General features: G+C 44.6%; 1 protein-coding gene across 2 annotated transcripts in view; it reads left to right on the forward strand.

The window, feature by feature from the left end:
- g2e3 (G2/M-phase specific E3 ubiquitin protein ligase) overlaps positions 1–14,266 on the forward strand; it is a 137,274-nt gene that overhangs the window by 94,349 nt on the left and 28,659 nt on the right. For both annotated transcript variants that reach the window (XM_070879020.1, XM_070879021.1), the window contains one exon: positions 12,551–12,765. In XM_070879020.1, coding sequence (XP_070735121.1) covers positions 12,551–12,765 — 215 coding nt within the window. The remainder of the gene's footprint in view (positions 1–12,550; positions 12,766–14,266) is intronic.

The raw sequence follows: 14,266 nt of genomic DNA on the forward strand, positions 1-14,266 counted from the left end.
TATGAAAGGGAAATCATGTTTGCCAAATTTATTAGAGATTTTTGAGGATGTAACTAGCAGGGTCGATAAAGAGGAACCAGTGGTTGTAGCATATTTGGATTTCCAAAAGGCATTCGATAAGGTGCCACATAAAAGGTTATTACACAACATAAGGGCTCATGGGGTTGGGGGTAATATAGTAGCATGGATAGAGGATTGGTTAACGGATAGAAAACAGAGAGTAGGAATAAACAGGTCTTTTTCAGGTTGGCAGGCTGCAACTAGTGGGATTGCCATAATGATCAGTGCTTGGGCCTCAGCTATTTACAATCTATAGTAATGACCTAGATGAAGGGACCAAATGTAATGTATCCAAGTTTGCTGACGATACAAAGCTAGGTGGGACAGTAAGCTGTGAGGAGAACGCAAAGCGTCTGCAAAGGGACATAGTTCGACTAAGTGAATGGGCAATAAGGTGGCAGATGGAGTATAATGTAGGGAAAAGTGAGGTTACTCACTTTGGTAGGAAGAATAGAAAATCAGAATATTTTTAAATGGTGAGAAACTTTTAAATGCTGGTGTTCAGGGAGATTTGGGTGTCCTCGTGCAAGAAACACAAACCTAGCATGCAGGTACAGCAAGCAATAAGGAACGCAAATGGCATGTTGGCCTTTACTGCAAGGGGATTGGAGTATAAGAGTAAGGAAGTCTTGCTACAATTGTACAGGGTGTGGTGACCACACCTGGAGTACTGTGCACAGTTTTGGTATCCTTATCTAAGGAAGGATATACTTGCCTTAGAGGTGGTACAACAAAGGTTCACTAGATTTGTTATATATGCAACCCTATGTAACCAGCATTCCACTGTCACGAGAGGGCATATCTGTTGGAAACATAGAAAATAGGTGCATGAGTAGGCCATTTGACCCTTCAAGCCTGCACCACCATTCAATAAGATCATGGCTGATCATTCCCTCAGTACCCCTTTCCTGTTGGAGTCCCAAGGGATCACAGCATCCCTTGGGAGCACTGTATATAAGCAGACCTCCCATGCTGTACCAGCACTCTGGAGTCGGAATAAACAGACTAAGGTCACACTTACTCAAGTCTACAGTACTCAGGTCTTGAATAAAGCAATGTGACTAACAACTGGCGACAAGATTACGAACCATGCAGAGAATTGTTGCTTTTCTGGAGAAATTCTCAGAAAGGGACAATTGGGAGGCCTTCGTGGAGCGACTCAACCAATACTGCGTGGCCAACGAGCTGGAAGGGAGTGCGAACGCTGCCAAACGAAGGGCGATCCTCCTCACTGTCTGCGGGGCAACAACCTATGGCCTTATGAAGAATCTTCTTGCTCCGGTGAAACCAACAACCAAATTGTATGAAGAACTGTGTACACTGGTCCGGGAGCACCTAAATCCAAAGGAGAGCGTTCTGATGACAAGGTATCGATTTTACACATGTCAGCGGTCTGAAGGCCAGGAAGTGGCGAGCTACGTCTCCGTACTAAGGTGCCTTGCAGGACATTGCGAATTCGATGGATTCCTGGAGCAAATGCTAAGAGACTTTTTTGTGTTTGGCATTGGCCATGAGGTTATTCTTCGCAAACTATTGACTTTTGAAACACCGTACCTGAGCAAAGCCATAACGATAGCCCAGGCATTTATGTCCACCAGTGATAACACTAAACAAATTTCGCAGCATAAAGATGTTTCGTCAAGTACTGTACACAAAGTAACGTCGTTTTCAGGCAGGAATGCAGATGGAAGAACGTACATGCTTGCAGCTGCATGACCTCAGATGACTGAGTCCGCCATCAAGTGTGAATGCGAGGCAATTGACACCTTGGCGCTGTGGAGGTGATCATCGAGCCCATCAATGCCACTTCAAATACTATGCGTGCAAAGGCTGTGGAACAATGGAACACCTCCAGTGAATGTGCAGACGAGCTGCAAACCCTGCAAACCACCAAGTTGCAGAGGAAGACCGATCCATGGCGGATCAAACTGAACTAGAGACTCAAACCGAGGAGGCAGAAGTGTACGGGGTACACACCTTCACCACAAAATGTCCACCGATCACGTTAAAAGTTAAACTGAACGGAATTCCAATATCCATGGAATTGGACACGGGTGCGAGTCAGTCCATCATGAGCAAAAGGGCCTTCGACAGACTGGAGCAACAAGTCACACAGGCCCAAGCTGAGCCCTGTTCATACCAAGCTGAGAATTTACACTAAAGAGCTGATCCCTGTAATTGGCAGCACAGCAGTAAAAGTCTCCTATGATGGAGCAGTGCACGAACTACCATTATGGATTGTACCAGGAGATGGCCCCACAGTGTTCGGCAGAAGCTGGCTGGGGAAAATCCACTGGAACTGGGACGACATCCGAGCGCTTTCATCCGTTGGCGACGCTTCGTGTGCCCAGGTTCTGAGCAAGTTTCTGTCGTTGTTTGAGCCAGGCATTGGAGGTTTCATGGGGGCGAAGGTGCAGATCCACTTGATTCCCGGTACACGACCCATCCACCACAAGGCACGGGCGGTACCATATATGATGCGAGAGAAAGTTGAGACCGAGCTAGACAGGCTGCAACGAGAGGGCATCATCGCGCCGGTGGAGTTCAACAAGTGGGCCAGTCCGATTGTTCCGATTCTCAAGGGTGTGGCACGGTCAGAATTTGTGGGGACTATAAAGTAACGATTAACCATTTTTCGCTACAGGACCAGTACCAGCTACCCAAGGCAGACGACCTATTTGCGACACTGGCAGGAAGAAAGACATTCACCAAGTTGGACCTGACCTTGGCCTACATGACTCAGGAGCTGGCGGAATCTTCGAAAGGCCTCACCTGCATCAACACGCACAAAGGTCTGTTCGTCTACAATAGATGTCTGTTTGGGATTCGATTGGCCACGGCTATTTTTCAAAGGAATATGGAGAGTCTGCTAAAGTCGGTTCCGCGCACCGTGGTTTTCCAGGACGACATATTGATCACAGGTCGGGACACCGTCGAACATTTGCAGAACCTGGAAGAGGTTCTAAGCCGGCTAGATCATGTGGGACTCAGATTGAAACACTCAATGTGTTTTCCTGGCGCCAGAGGTCGAGTTCTTAAGGAGCAGAATCGTGGCAGACGGCATCAGACCCACCAACACCAAGACGGAGGCCATCAAGAACGCGCCGAGACCACAGAACGTGACGGAGCTGCGGTCATTCTTGGGACTCCTCAATTATTTTGGTAATTTCCTATCCGGGTTAAGCACCTTGCTAGAACCTCTACACGTGTCGCTACGCAAGGGAGATGACTGGGTATGGGGGAAATCACAAAAGACAGCTTTTGAGAAAGCCCGAAATCTGTTGCGTTCCAACAAACTGCTTGTCCTGTACGATCCTTGTAAACGTTTAGTGCTAGCTTGCGATGCGTCTTCGTATGGGGTCGGGTGTGTGTTACAAGCAAACTAATCGGGAACATTGCAACCGGTCGCTTATGCATCCAGGAACTTATCCAAGGCCAAAAGGACCTACAGCATGATTGAAAAAGAAGCTCTGGCATGTGTTTACAGAGTAAAAAAAAAATGCATCAGTATCTGTTCAGGCTTAAGTTAGAGTTAGAAACTGACTATAAGCCGCTCATATTGCTATTCTCAGAGAGCAAAGGTATCAATACCAATACCAATGCCTCTGCTCGCATCCAAAGATGGACACTCACGCTGTCTGCATATGACTGTGGAATCCGCCACAGGCCAGGCACAGAGAACTGCGCTGATGCCCTCAGTCGGCTACCATTACCACCACCGGGGTGAAAATAACACAGCCTGCAGACTTGGTCTGGTGATGGATGCATTTGAAAACGAAAAGTCACCAGCCAGGATCCTTTACTGTCCCTTGTAAAAAAAAAACTGTGTCCTCCATGGGGGCTGGTCCAGCATTCCAACGGAGATGCATGAAGAGATCAAGCCATTCCAGCGGCGTAAAGATGAACTGTCCATATGGGCGGACTGTCTTTTGTGGGGTAATCGCGTGGTTTTGCCCAAGAAAGGCAGGGAACCGTTCATACGCAACTTACACAGTACCCACCCAGGCATAGTAATGATGAAAGCTATAGCCAGATCCCATGTGTGGTGGCCCGGCATCGACTCAGATTTGGAGTCTTGCGTGTGCCAATGCAACACTTGCTCTCAACTGAGCGAGGCACTGCTAAGTTTGTGATCGTGGCCCTCCAAATCGTGGTCTAGGATCCACTGACTTCGCTGGCCTATTTCTAGGCAAAATGTTCTTTGTTGTTGTGGATGCTTAATCAAAGTGGATTGAGTGTGTAATAATGTCTGTAAGCACGTCCACTGCCACCATCGAAAGCCTACGAGCCATGTTTGCCACACAGGGCCTGCCTGATGTCCTTGTCAGCGACAACGGGCTGTGCTTCACCAGCGCTGAATTCAAGGAATTCAAGACCCGCAATGGGATCAAGCACGTCACAACTGTCCTGTTTTGCCTGGCCGTTGGATGCGGGCTTGAGCAGGCAGTCCAAACCATCAAGCAAAGCTTGAAACACGTGACGGAAGGCTCCCTGCAAACCCGCCTGTCCCGAGTCCTGCTCAGCCACCGCACCAGACCCCACTCGCTCACCGGGGCTCCCCCTGCCGAACTGCTCCTGAAAAGGGCGCTCAAAACAAGGCGCTCTCTCATCCACCCTGATCTCCATGATCACATCGAGGACAGGTGGCATCAACAAAGCATGTACCATGATCGCGCAAATTTGTCACGCGATATTGAAGTCAATGTCCCTGTATTTGTACTCGACTATGGACATGGTCCCAAATAACTTGCTGGCACTGTCCTAGCCAAAGAAGGGAGTAGGGTGTTTCAGGTCAAACTCGCAAATGGACTAACTTGCAGAAAGCATTTGGCCCAAACCAAACTGCGATTCACAGACAGCCACGATCAATCTGATGAGGACACCACCAACTTCGACCCTCCGACACACACACAAGTGGCAACCGACATCACGGTTGACCACAAAGCTGAACTCATTATCCCCAGCAAGGCCAGCTGCACAGCAGCCCAGCGAAGAACCAACCAACTCACCTGCACCTGCATTTGTATCGAGACGATCGACAAGGGAACGAAAAGCCCCAGATCGTCTAGCCCTGTAAATAAGTGTACTATTGACATTTGGAGGAAGTGATGTTATGTATGCAACCCTATGTAACCAGCATTCTACCGCCACCAGAGGGTGTGTCTGTTGGAGTCCCAAGGCATCCCAGCATCTCTTGGGAGCACTGTATAAAAGCAGGCCTCCCATGCTGTATCAGCACTCGAGTCAGAATAAACAGATTAAGGTCACACTTACTCACGTCTACAGTACTCCGGTCTTGAATAAAGCAATGTGACTAACAAGATTGATTCCTGGGATGAGAGGACTGTCCTACGATGAGATTGTGTAAAATGGGCCTATACTCTCTGGAGTCATCGCCCCAACCCTCTTCTCAATCTTCCTCGCTGCCATGCTCCACCTCACAGTCAACAAGCTCCCCGCTGGAGTGGAACTAAACTACAGAACCAGCGGGAACCTGTTCAATCTTCGTCATTTCCAGGCCAGATCCAAGACCATCCCAACCTCTGTTGTCGAGCTATAGTACGCGGACGACGCCTGCATCTGCGCACATAGAGGCTGAACTCCAAGTCATAGTCAACGTATTTACTGAGGCGTACAAAAGCATGGGCCTTACGCTAAACATCTGTAAGACAAAGGTCCTCCATCAGCCTGTCCATGCCGCTCAGCACTGCCTCCCCGCCCCCAGTCATCAAGATCCACGGCACGGCCCTGGACAACATGGACTATTTCTCATACCTCGGGAGCCTCTTATCAATAAGAGCAGACATTGACGACAAGATTCAACACCGTCTCCAGTGTGCCAGTGCAGCCTTTGGCTGCCTGAGGAATAGAGTTTTTGACGACCAGGCCCTCAAATCTGCCACCAAGCTCATGGTCTATAGGGCTGTAGTAATAACCGCCCTCCTGTATGGCTCAGAGACGTGGACCATGTACAGTAGACACCAAGTCGCTAGAGAAATACCACCAACGATGTCTCCAAGATCTTACAAATCCCCTGGGAGGACAGATTCACCAATGTTGGCGTCTTCGACCAAGCCAACATCCCCAACATTGAAGCACTGACCACACTTGATCAGCTCCGCTGGGCAGGCCACATTGTTCACATGCCAGACACGAGACTCCCAAAGTAAGCGCTCTACTCGGAACTCCTTCAAAGCAAACGAGCCAAAAGTGGGCAGAGGAAACGTTACAAGGACACCCTCAAAGCCTCCCTGATAAAGTGCAACATCCCCACAGAGACACCTGGGGGTCCCTGGCCAAAGATCGCCCTAAGTGGAGGAAGTGTATCTGGGAGGGTGCTGAGTACCTCGAGTCTCATCGCCAAGAGCATGCAGAAATCAAGCGCAGGCAGCAGAGCGTGCGGCAACCCAGTCCCACCCACCCTTTCCCTCAACGACTATCTGTCCCACCTGTGACTGAGACTGTGGTTCTCTTCTTGTGGTTCAGCCACCTAAGTAAGGACTAATTTTTTTAGAGTGGAAGCAAGTCTTCCTCGATTCCAAGGGACTGCCTATGATGATGAGATTGTGTAAAATGGGTCTATACCCTCGAGTTTAGATGAATGAGTGGTGATCTCATTGAAACATACAAGATTCTGAAGCGAATTGACAGGGTCGATGCTGAGCGGTTGTTTCCCCGGGCTGGAGTGTCTAGAACTAGGAGGCATAGTCTCAGGATAAGGGGTACGCCATTTAAGACTAAGATGAGGAGGAATTTCTTCACTCTGGGTTGTGAATCTTTAGAATTCTCTGCCCCAGAGGGCTGTGGATGCTGAGCCTTTGAGTATATTCAAGGCTGAGATAGATAGATTTTTGGACTCTAGGGGAATCGGAGATTGAGGTCGATGATCCGCCATGATCTTATTGAATGGCAGAGCGGGCTCAAAGGAACATATGGCCTACTCCTACTCCTGCTCCTATTTCTTATGTTCTTATGAAAGATTGGTAAAATTTGTGGTTGAATGGTATTGTATTGTCACCACTTGGCAGCTAAGGAGCTTGCAGATAGGGCAAAGTGGCATTACACTCGATCTATGTCACGTTGTGGACAAACCTTAAAAAGGTCATGTTTTAGCAACAACTACTTGCACTTGTATAACACCTTTTAATGTAGTAAAATGTCCCACGGCGCTTCATAGGAGCGTTATCAAACAAAATTTGACACCGAGCCACAGAGGAGATATTTGGGACAGATGTCCAAAAGCTTGATCAAAGAGCTAGGTTTTAAGGAGCATTTTACAGGAGGAGAGCGAGTTGAGAGTTGAGGACCTAGGCAGCTCGAAGCACAGCTGTAATGATGGAGCAATTAAAATAGGAGATGCACAATAGTTGGAGGAGTGCAGAGATCTTGGAGGGTTGTAGGGCTGGAGGAAGTTAGTTCGGGAGGGGTGAGGCCATGGAGGGATTTGCAAACGAGGATGAGAATTTTAATATTGAGTCGTTGCTGGACTAGGAGCCAATGTAGGTCAGCGAGCACACAAAGGATGGGTGAGAATGGCATTTGGTGCGAGTTGGATTAGCTCAAGTTTATGGAGGGGATGTTGGATGGGTGGCCGGCCAGGCGAGCTTTGGAATGGTCAAGTCTAGAGGTAACAAAGCATCATTATTGTTTAGATCTGTTAAATAAGGTCAATTTGCAATTTGCTAGGACTCTTCTGGAGATTTTTCTTTTAAACCAACACAAGCAAATTCTTCCTATAATTAAAAACACAAAATGTTGGAGATACTCAGCAGGTTAAGCAGCATCTGTGGAGAGAGAATCAGATAACGTTGATGACCTTTCCCGACAACTGGAAAAAACATATATACCAGGTTTTAAGCAAGTGCAAAGGCAGGGAAAGGGGATGTGGAGAAAAGAACAAAAGGGAAGGTCTGTGATAGTGTGGTAGACAGGAGAGATTAAATGACAAAAAGGATGATTACATAAGAACATAAATAGGAGCAGGTCATTTGGCCCCTTGCTAAAACATTACCTTTTTAAGGTTTGTCCACAACGTGACTGAGATCGGGTGGAATGCCACTTTGCCCTATTTGAAAGCTCTTTAGCTGCCAAGTGGTGAGAATATAATAACGTTCAACCAATAAGATCATAGCTGATCTGATCTTGGCCTCAACTCCACTTCCTTACCCACCCATAACCCTTGACTCCCTTATCATTCAAAAATCTCTGTATTTCCACTAAGTATATTCAATGGCCCAGCCTCCACAGCTCTCTCGGATAGAGAATTCCAAAGATTCATGTCTCAGAAGAAATTCATCCTTATCTCTGTTTTAAATGGGCAACCCCTTATTCTGAAACTATGCCCCCTAGTTCTAGATTCCCCACGAGGAGAAACATCCTCTCTGCATCGACGCCGGTCAAGCCCCCTCATAATCTTATGTTTCAGTAAGATCATCTCTCATTCTTCTACACTCCAATGAGTATAGGCCCAACCTGCTCAACCTTTCGTCATGACAACCTCTTCATCTCAGGAATCAACTTGGTGAACCTTCTGAACTGCCTCCAATGCCAATATATTGTTAGATAAGGAGACCAAAACTGTATGCAGTATTCCAGCTGTGGTCAAGCTACAGTTATAGCAAGACCTCCATACTTTTATACTCCATCTCCGTTGTAATAAAGGCCAACATTCCATTTGCCGCCTTAATTACTTGCTGTACCTGCATGTTAACTTTTTGTGTTTCATGCACAAGGACCTCCAGATCCCTCTGTACTGCAGCATTTTGTAATCTCTCTCCATTTAAATAATAATTCGCTTTTTTTTCCTCCCAAAAGTGGATAACCTCATATTTTCCCACATTATACTCCATCTGCCAAATCTTTGCCCACTCACTTAGCCTGTCTATATCCCTTTACAGATTCTTCGTGTCCTCTTCACAACTTGCCTTTCTACCTATCTTTGTATCATCAGCAAATTTGGCTACATTACACTTGGTCCCTTCATCCAAGTCATTAATATAAATTGTAAATAGTTGAGGCCCCAGCACTGATCCCTGTCGCACCCCACTAGTAACAGTTTGCCAACATGGATATGACCCATTTATCCCAACTCTCTCTCTTTTGTTAGCCAATCCTCTATCTATGCTAATATATTACCCCCAACCTCGTGAACTCTTATCTTGTGCAATAACCTTTGTGTGGCAGCTTATCGAATCCCTTCTGAAAATCCAAATACACTACATCTATTGGTTCCCCTTTATCCACCCTGCTCGTTACATCCTCAAAGAACTTCAGCAAATTTGTCAATCATGATTTCCCATTCATAAAACCATGCTGACTCTGCTTGATTGTATTATGATTTTCTAAATGTCCTGCTACTACTTTCTTAATAATGGATCAGCATTTTCCCAAAAACGGATGTTCGGATAACTGGTCTATAGTTTCCTGCTTTCTGTCTTCCTCCTTAAATAGGAGCATTACATTTGCGGTTTTCCATTCTGTTGGGACCTCTCCAGAATCCAGGGAATGTTGGTAAATTACAATCAATGCAGCCGCTATCTCTGTAGCCACTTTTAAGACCTTAGGATGCTGGCCATTGGGCCCAGGGGACTTGTCCACCTGTAGTCCCATTAGTTTGCCTAGTACTTTTTCCTCTAGTGATAGTGATTGTTTTAAGTTCCCCCCTCCCTATAGCCCCTTGATTATCTATTATTGGAATGCTTTTAGAGTCTTCTACCGTGAAGACTGATACAAAATATTTGTTCAAAGTCTCTGCCATTTCCCTGTTTCCCAGTAGTAATTCCTTCCAAGGGACCAACGTTTACTTTAGCTACTCTCTTCCTTTTTATATACCTATAGATGCTCTTGCTGTCTGTTTTTGTATTTCTTGCTAGTTTACTCTCATAATGTATCTTCTCTCATTTTTTTTAGTCGTCTTTTGCTGGTTTCTAAACAATTTCCTTATCCTCTGACCCACTACTAATCTTTGCAACATTGTATGCCTTTGTTTTCAATTTGATACCATCCTTCACTTCCTTAGCTGGCCATGGAAGGTTCATCCTTCTCTTAGTTTTTCTTTCTTAATGAAATATATCTTTGCTGAGAGTTATAAAATATCTCCTTCAATGCTTGCCATTGTTTAATCTATTTTCCCAGTCCACTTTAGCCAACTCTCTTCATACCTTTGTAATTGCCTTTAAGTTCAGGACACTAGTTTGAGACCCAAGTTTCTCACCCTCAAACTGAATTTGAAATTCTAACATGCTATGATCAGTCTTCTCTAGAGAATCCTTTACTATGAGATCATTAATTAATCCTATCCCATTACACATTACCAGATCTAAAATCATCTGGTTCCACAATGTATTGTTCTAAGAAACCATCCCAAATACACTCTATGAACTCTTTCGCGAGGCTACCTATGCCAATTTGATTTGTCCAATCGATATGAAGATTAAAATCACCCATGATTATTGCAGTATCTTTCCTACAAGCCTCCATTATTTCTTCAATGATACTCTCTCCTGCAGTATAGCTACTGTTCGGGGGCCTATAGCCTACTCCCACCAGTGACTCATTTCCCTTATTATTTCTTATCTCCTGCCAAACTGATTCGACATCTTGATCTTCTGAGCCAATATCATTTCTCACTACTGCACAGATCTCATCCTTTATTTAACAGAGTTACCCACCTCCTTTTCCTTTCTGCCTGTCTTTCTGAAATGTCAAATACTCCTGAATATTCAGTTTCCACTCTTGGTCACCTTGCAACCACGTCTCTAATAGCTATCAGATCATACCCATTTATTTCTATTTGTGCCGTCAACTCATGCAACTTGACATGAATGCTGTGTGCATTCAGATAAAGAGCTTTCAATTTTGTCTTTTTACCATTTTTCTCTAAGCTGACCCCACTTTCTGATGCACTCTTATGATTATACGCTCTGTCCCTTCCTGTCACACTCTGGTTATCACTACCCCTATCGCTACCCTACAGTATTGCCTTCTCCTTTCTCTTTGACTTTTCACATTTCCGCTCACCTGAACCCGCCCCCACCCCCCCACTATTTGGTTTAAAGCCCTAGTTATTCGATTTGCTAGGACACTGGTCTCCACATGGTTCAAGTGAAAGCCCGTCTGAACGGAACAGCTCCCTCTTATCTCAGTATTGGAGCCAGTGCCCCATGAATCAAAACCCATTTATCCCCCACCAATCTTTGAGCCACACGTTTGTGCCTCTGATCTCATTTACCCTATACAAATTTGCTCGTGGCTCAAGTAGTAATCCAGAGGTTATGACCTTTGTGGTTCTGCTTTTTAATTTAGCCCCAAGATGCATCCAGGTAACTCTCCCCCCTCCCTAATGTATTGCAGTGTCTGAAGCTCAGACTCCAGCTCATCAACTCTGAGCCGAAATTCCTCAAGCCTCCAGTAGCGGGGGATGTGGTCGCTGTGGATCACACTGGTGTCCACCAGCTCCCACATGCTACAGCTGCAACACATCCACTGCCCTGCCATCTCTAATGTATTTTATTTAATTAATTAAGTTTTCAAGTCTTGAAATTTCAATAATCTACATATAGTTTTAATCTGTAATCATGGCTTTCTTTAACCCAATGCCCAAGTTTAGAAGAAAGAGAGAAATACCAACCAATTACTTGCCTGCTTTCCTATGACATCACACTTTGATTTTATTTTTTTCCCCCGCACAGGTCCCTTCGTGCTGCTCCAGGGCTTGCTCTTTTATCCCCTGCTACTGGTCTGCTCTCGCGCTGCTCCAGGGCTTGCTCTTTTATCCCCATTGTTGGTCTCCTTTTGTACAAAGCAAAAGGAAATGGTAATGGGACAAGTAAAGAAACAAATGATGGGTCTCGAAGAGGTGTTAATGGGAATAGCAGAATCCTCAACATCAAATTCTTGCTGAGTCAGGTGTAAAAACCATGTGCAGTGAACAGAACTACAATGCTGCTTGTTTTTGTAAAATGCTATTACACTTGTTCTACCTCTGGGTTTAAAAATTGGTATGCCAGACCAGTGGAGATATTGCTATATAATACAGGAAAGGATTGTTACATGCCCTGCCTCATTTTATTGACTTCCAAGAATATAGTAAAGGCATTCAAATCGCAATGTCCGATATTAGCAAGTTATGTGATTATATTGTATCGTTGTAATGAAGGTGTAAACCCATTTATTTTAATGTTTTTGTTAAAATAACACAGGAATTTCATAAAATGTGTTTATTACTAAAATCATACAGCATGCTTTCAGTATACTAATTATTTTCCCTGCTAGCAACTTGGCCTACTTTAGTATGTGGAGGATCTTTTCATTCAAAGATTATAAACCCTACCATACTGATGAGCTAACTTATTTTCTGTAGTCTTTATATCCTTCTAGTGTTGATACTTGAAATGGGCTAGTGAGGTTTCAAATTCTGAATTTCTACAGAGACAGAGTTAAGCATATCACAAGGGTTGCCTCTTAATATTCTGATTCCTTATCATCTCAGGTTCCGTGAAGGATTGAAGGTTCTTGGTGTGTTGGAAAACATTCAGAAGTACCCAGAAATATTCTCTCAGCTGTTGTGCTACAAACCTCAGAAGTTCACAGCAGAGACATTTGGAAAACTTTTCTCAATCTACTTTTCACCAGATGGAAGTAACAGAATAATTGCAGAATCTAAAGTGATTGGCTTCTGGAGAGAATACTTAGCAGATGTAGAAGGTATGATTATGATTTTACAATATATATTTATGACACACTGCCCTCTATACAATCACCAACATCTATTCTTTACAGCTGAAATATTCTAGCACTTTCTTAGTAAAAGGGTGTGAAGAAAAAGTGGTGTTGGAACCAAATTAGTTGGTTTAAGTTTGGGCTGATCTTGTCAAAGGACAATAATCATAAGATTATTAGATATAGTACAACAAGGAGAATTTGCAGCGAATCTATTTATCACCAAGATTTTTGCATTAGATATATTTTAGGTGTCTGGTATTCATTGAAAGGTTACAGCACAGAAGGAGGCCATTCGGTCTGTCCAGGCCATACCTGCTTTCTGCTGGTCTCACTTCCCCCGTCCTTTCCCTGTAGCCTTGCAATCTTTTTTCCTTCAGGTACTTATCAAGTTACCTTTCGAAAACCACCATTGGATCTGCCTCCACCACCTTCTCCGGCAGTGCATTCGATATCTTAACCGCTCATAGAATCATATAACTTTACAGCATGGAAGGAGCCATTTTGGTCCATCGTGTCCGCGCCGGCCGACAAAGAGCTATCCAGCCTAATCCCACTTTCCATTTCTTGGTCCGTAGCCTTTCAGTTGCACATTTAAGCACTTTTAAAATCTGATGAAGGTTCAGACCCCACCACACTCTGGGTGAAAAGATTTCCCCTCGAATCCCCTCTAAACGTCATACCAATTACTTTAAATCTATGCCCCCTGGTTATTGACCCTCTGTACGAAGGGAGATCAGTCCCTTTTATCCACTATATAAGCCCTTCATAATTTTATACACTCAATAAGGTCTCTCCTCAGCCTCCTCTGTTCCATAGAAAACAAACCCAGCCTATCCAATCTTTCCTCATAGCTAAAAATGTTCCAGTCCAGGCAACATCCTCATAAATGTAGTATATTTGGATTTCCAAAGGGCATTGGATAAGATGCCACATAAAATCTTATTACACAAGATGAGGATTCATGGGATTGGGGGTAATGTATTAGCATGGATAGATTGGTTAATGGACAGAAAACAGAGTAGGGCGAAATGGGTCTTTTTCAGGTTGGCAGGCTGTAACTAGTGGGCTGCCACAAGGATCAGAGCTGGGGTCTCAGCTCTTTACAATCTATATTAATGACCTAGATGAAGGGACCGAGTGTAATGTATCAAGTTTGCTGACAATACAAAGCTAGGTGGGACAGTAAGCTGTGAGGAAAAGACAGCATCTGCAAAGGGATTTAGATAAGACTAAGTGAGTGGGCAATAAGGTGGCAGATTGAGTATAATGTAAGGAAATGTGAGGTTATTCACTGGTAGAAAGACTAGAAAAACAGAATATTTTTTAAATGGTGAGAAATTTTTAAATGTTGGTGTTCAGAGAGATTTGAAACACAAAGCTAGCACACAGGGTACAGCAAGCAATAAGGAAGACAAATGGCATGTTGTCCTTTATTGCAAGGGGGTTGGAGTATAAGAGTAAGGAGATCTTGCTACAATTGTAC

This window comes from Pristiophorus japonicus, chromosome 4 (genome assembly GCF_044704955.1).
Source record: "Pristiophorus japonicus isolate sPriJap1 chromosome 4, sPriJap1.hap1, whole genome shotgun sequence".
NCBI classification, from domain to species: domain Eukaryota; kingdom Metazoa; phylum Chordata; class Chondrichthyes; family Pristiophoridae; genus Pristiophorus; species Pristiophorus japonicus.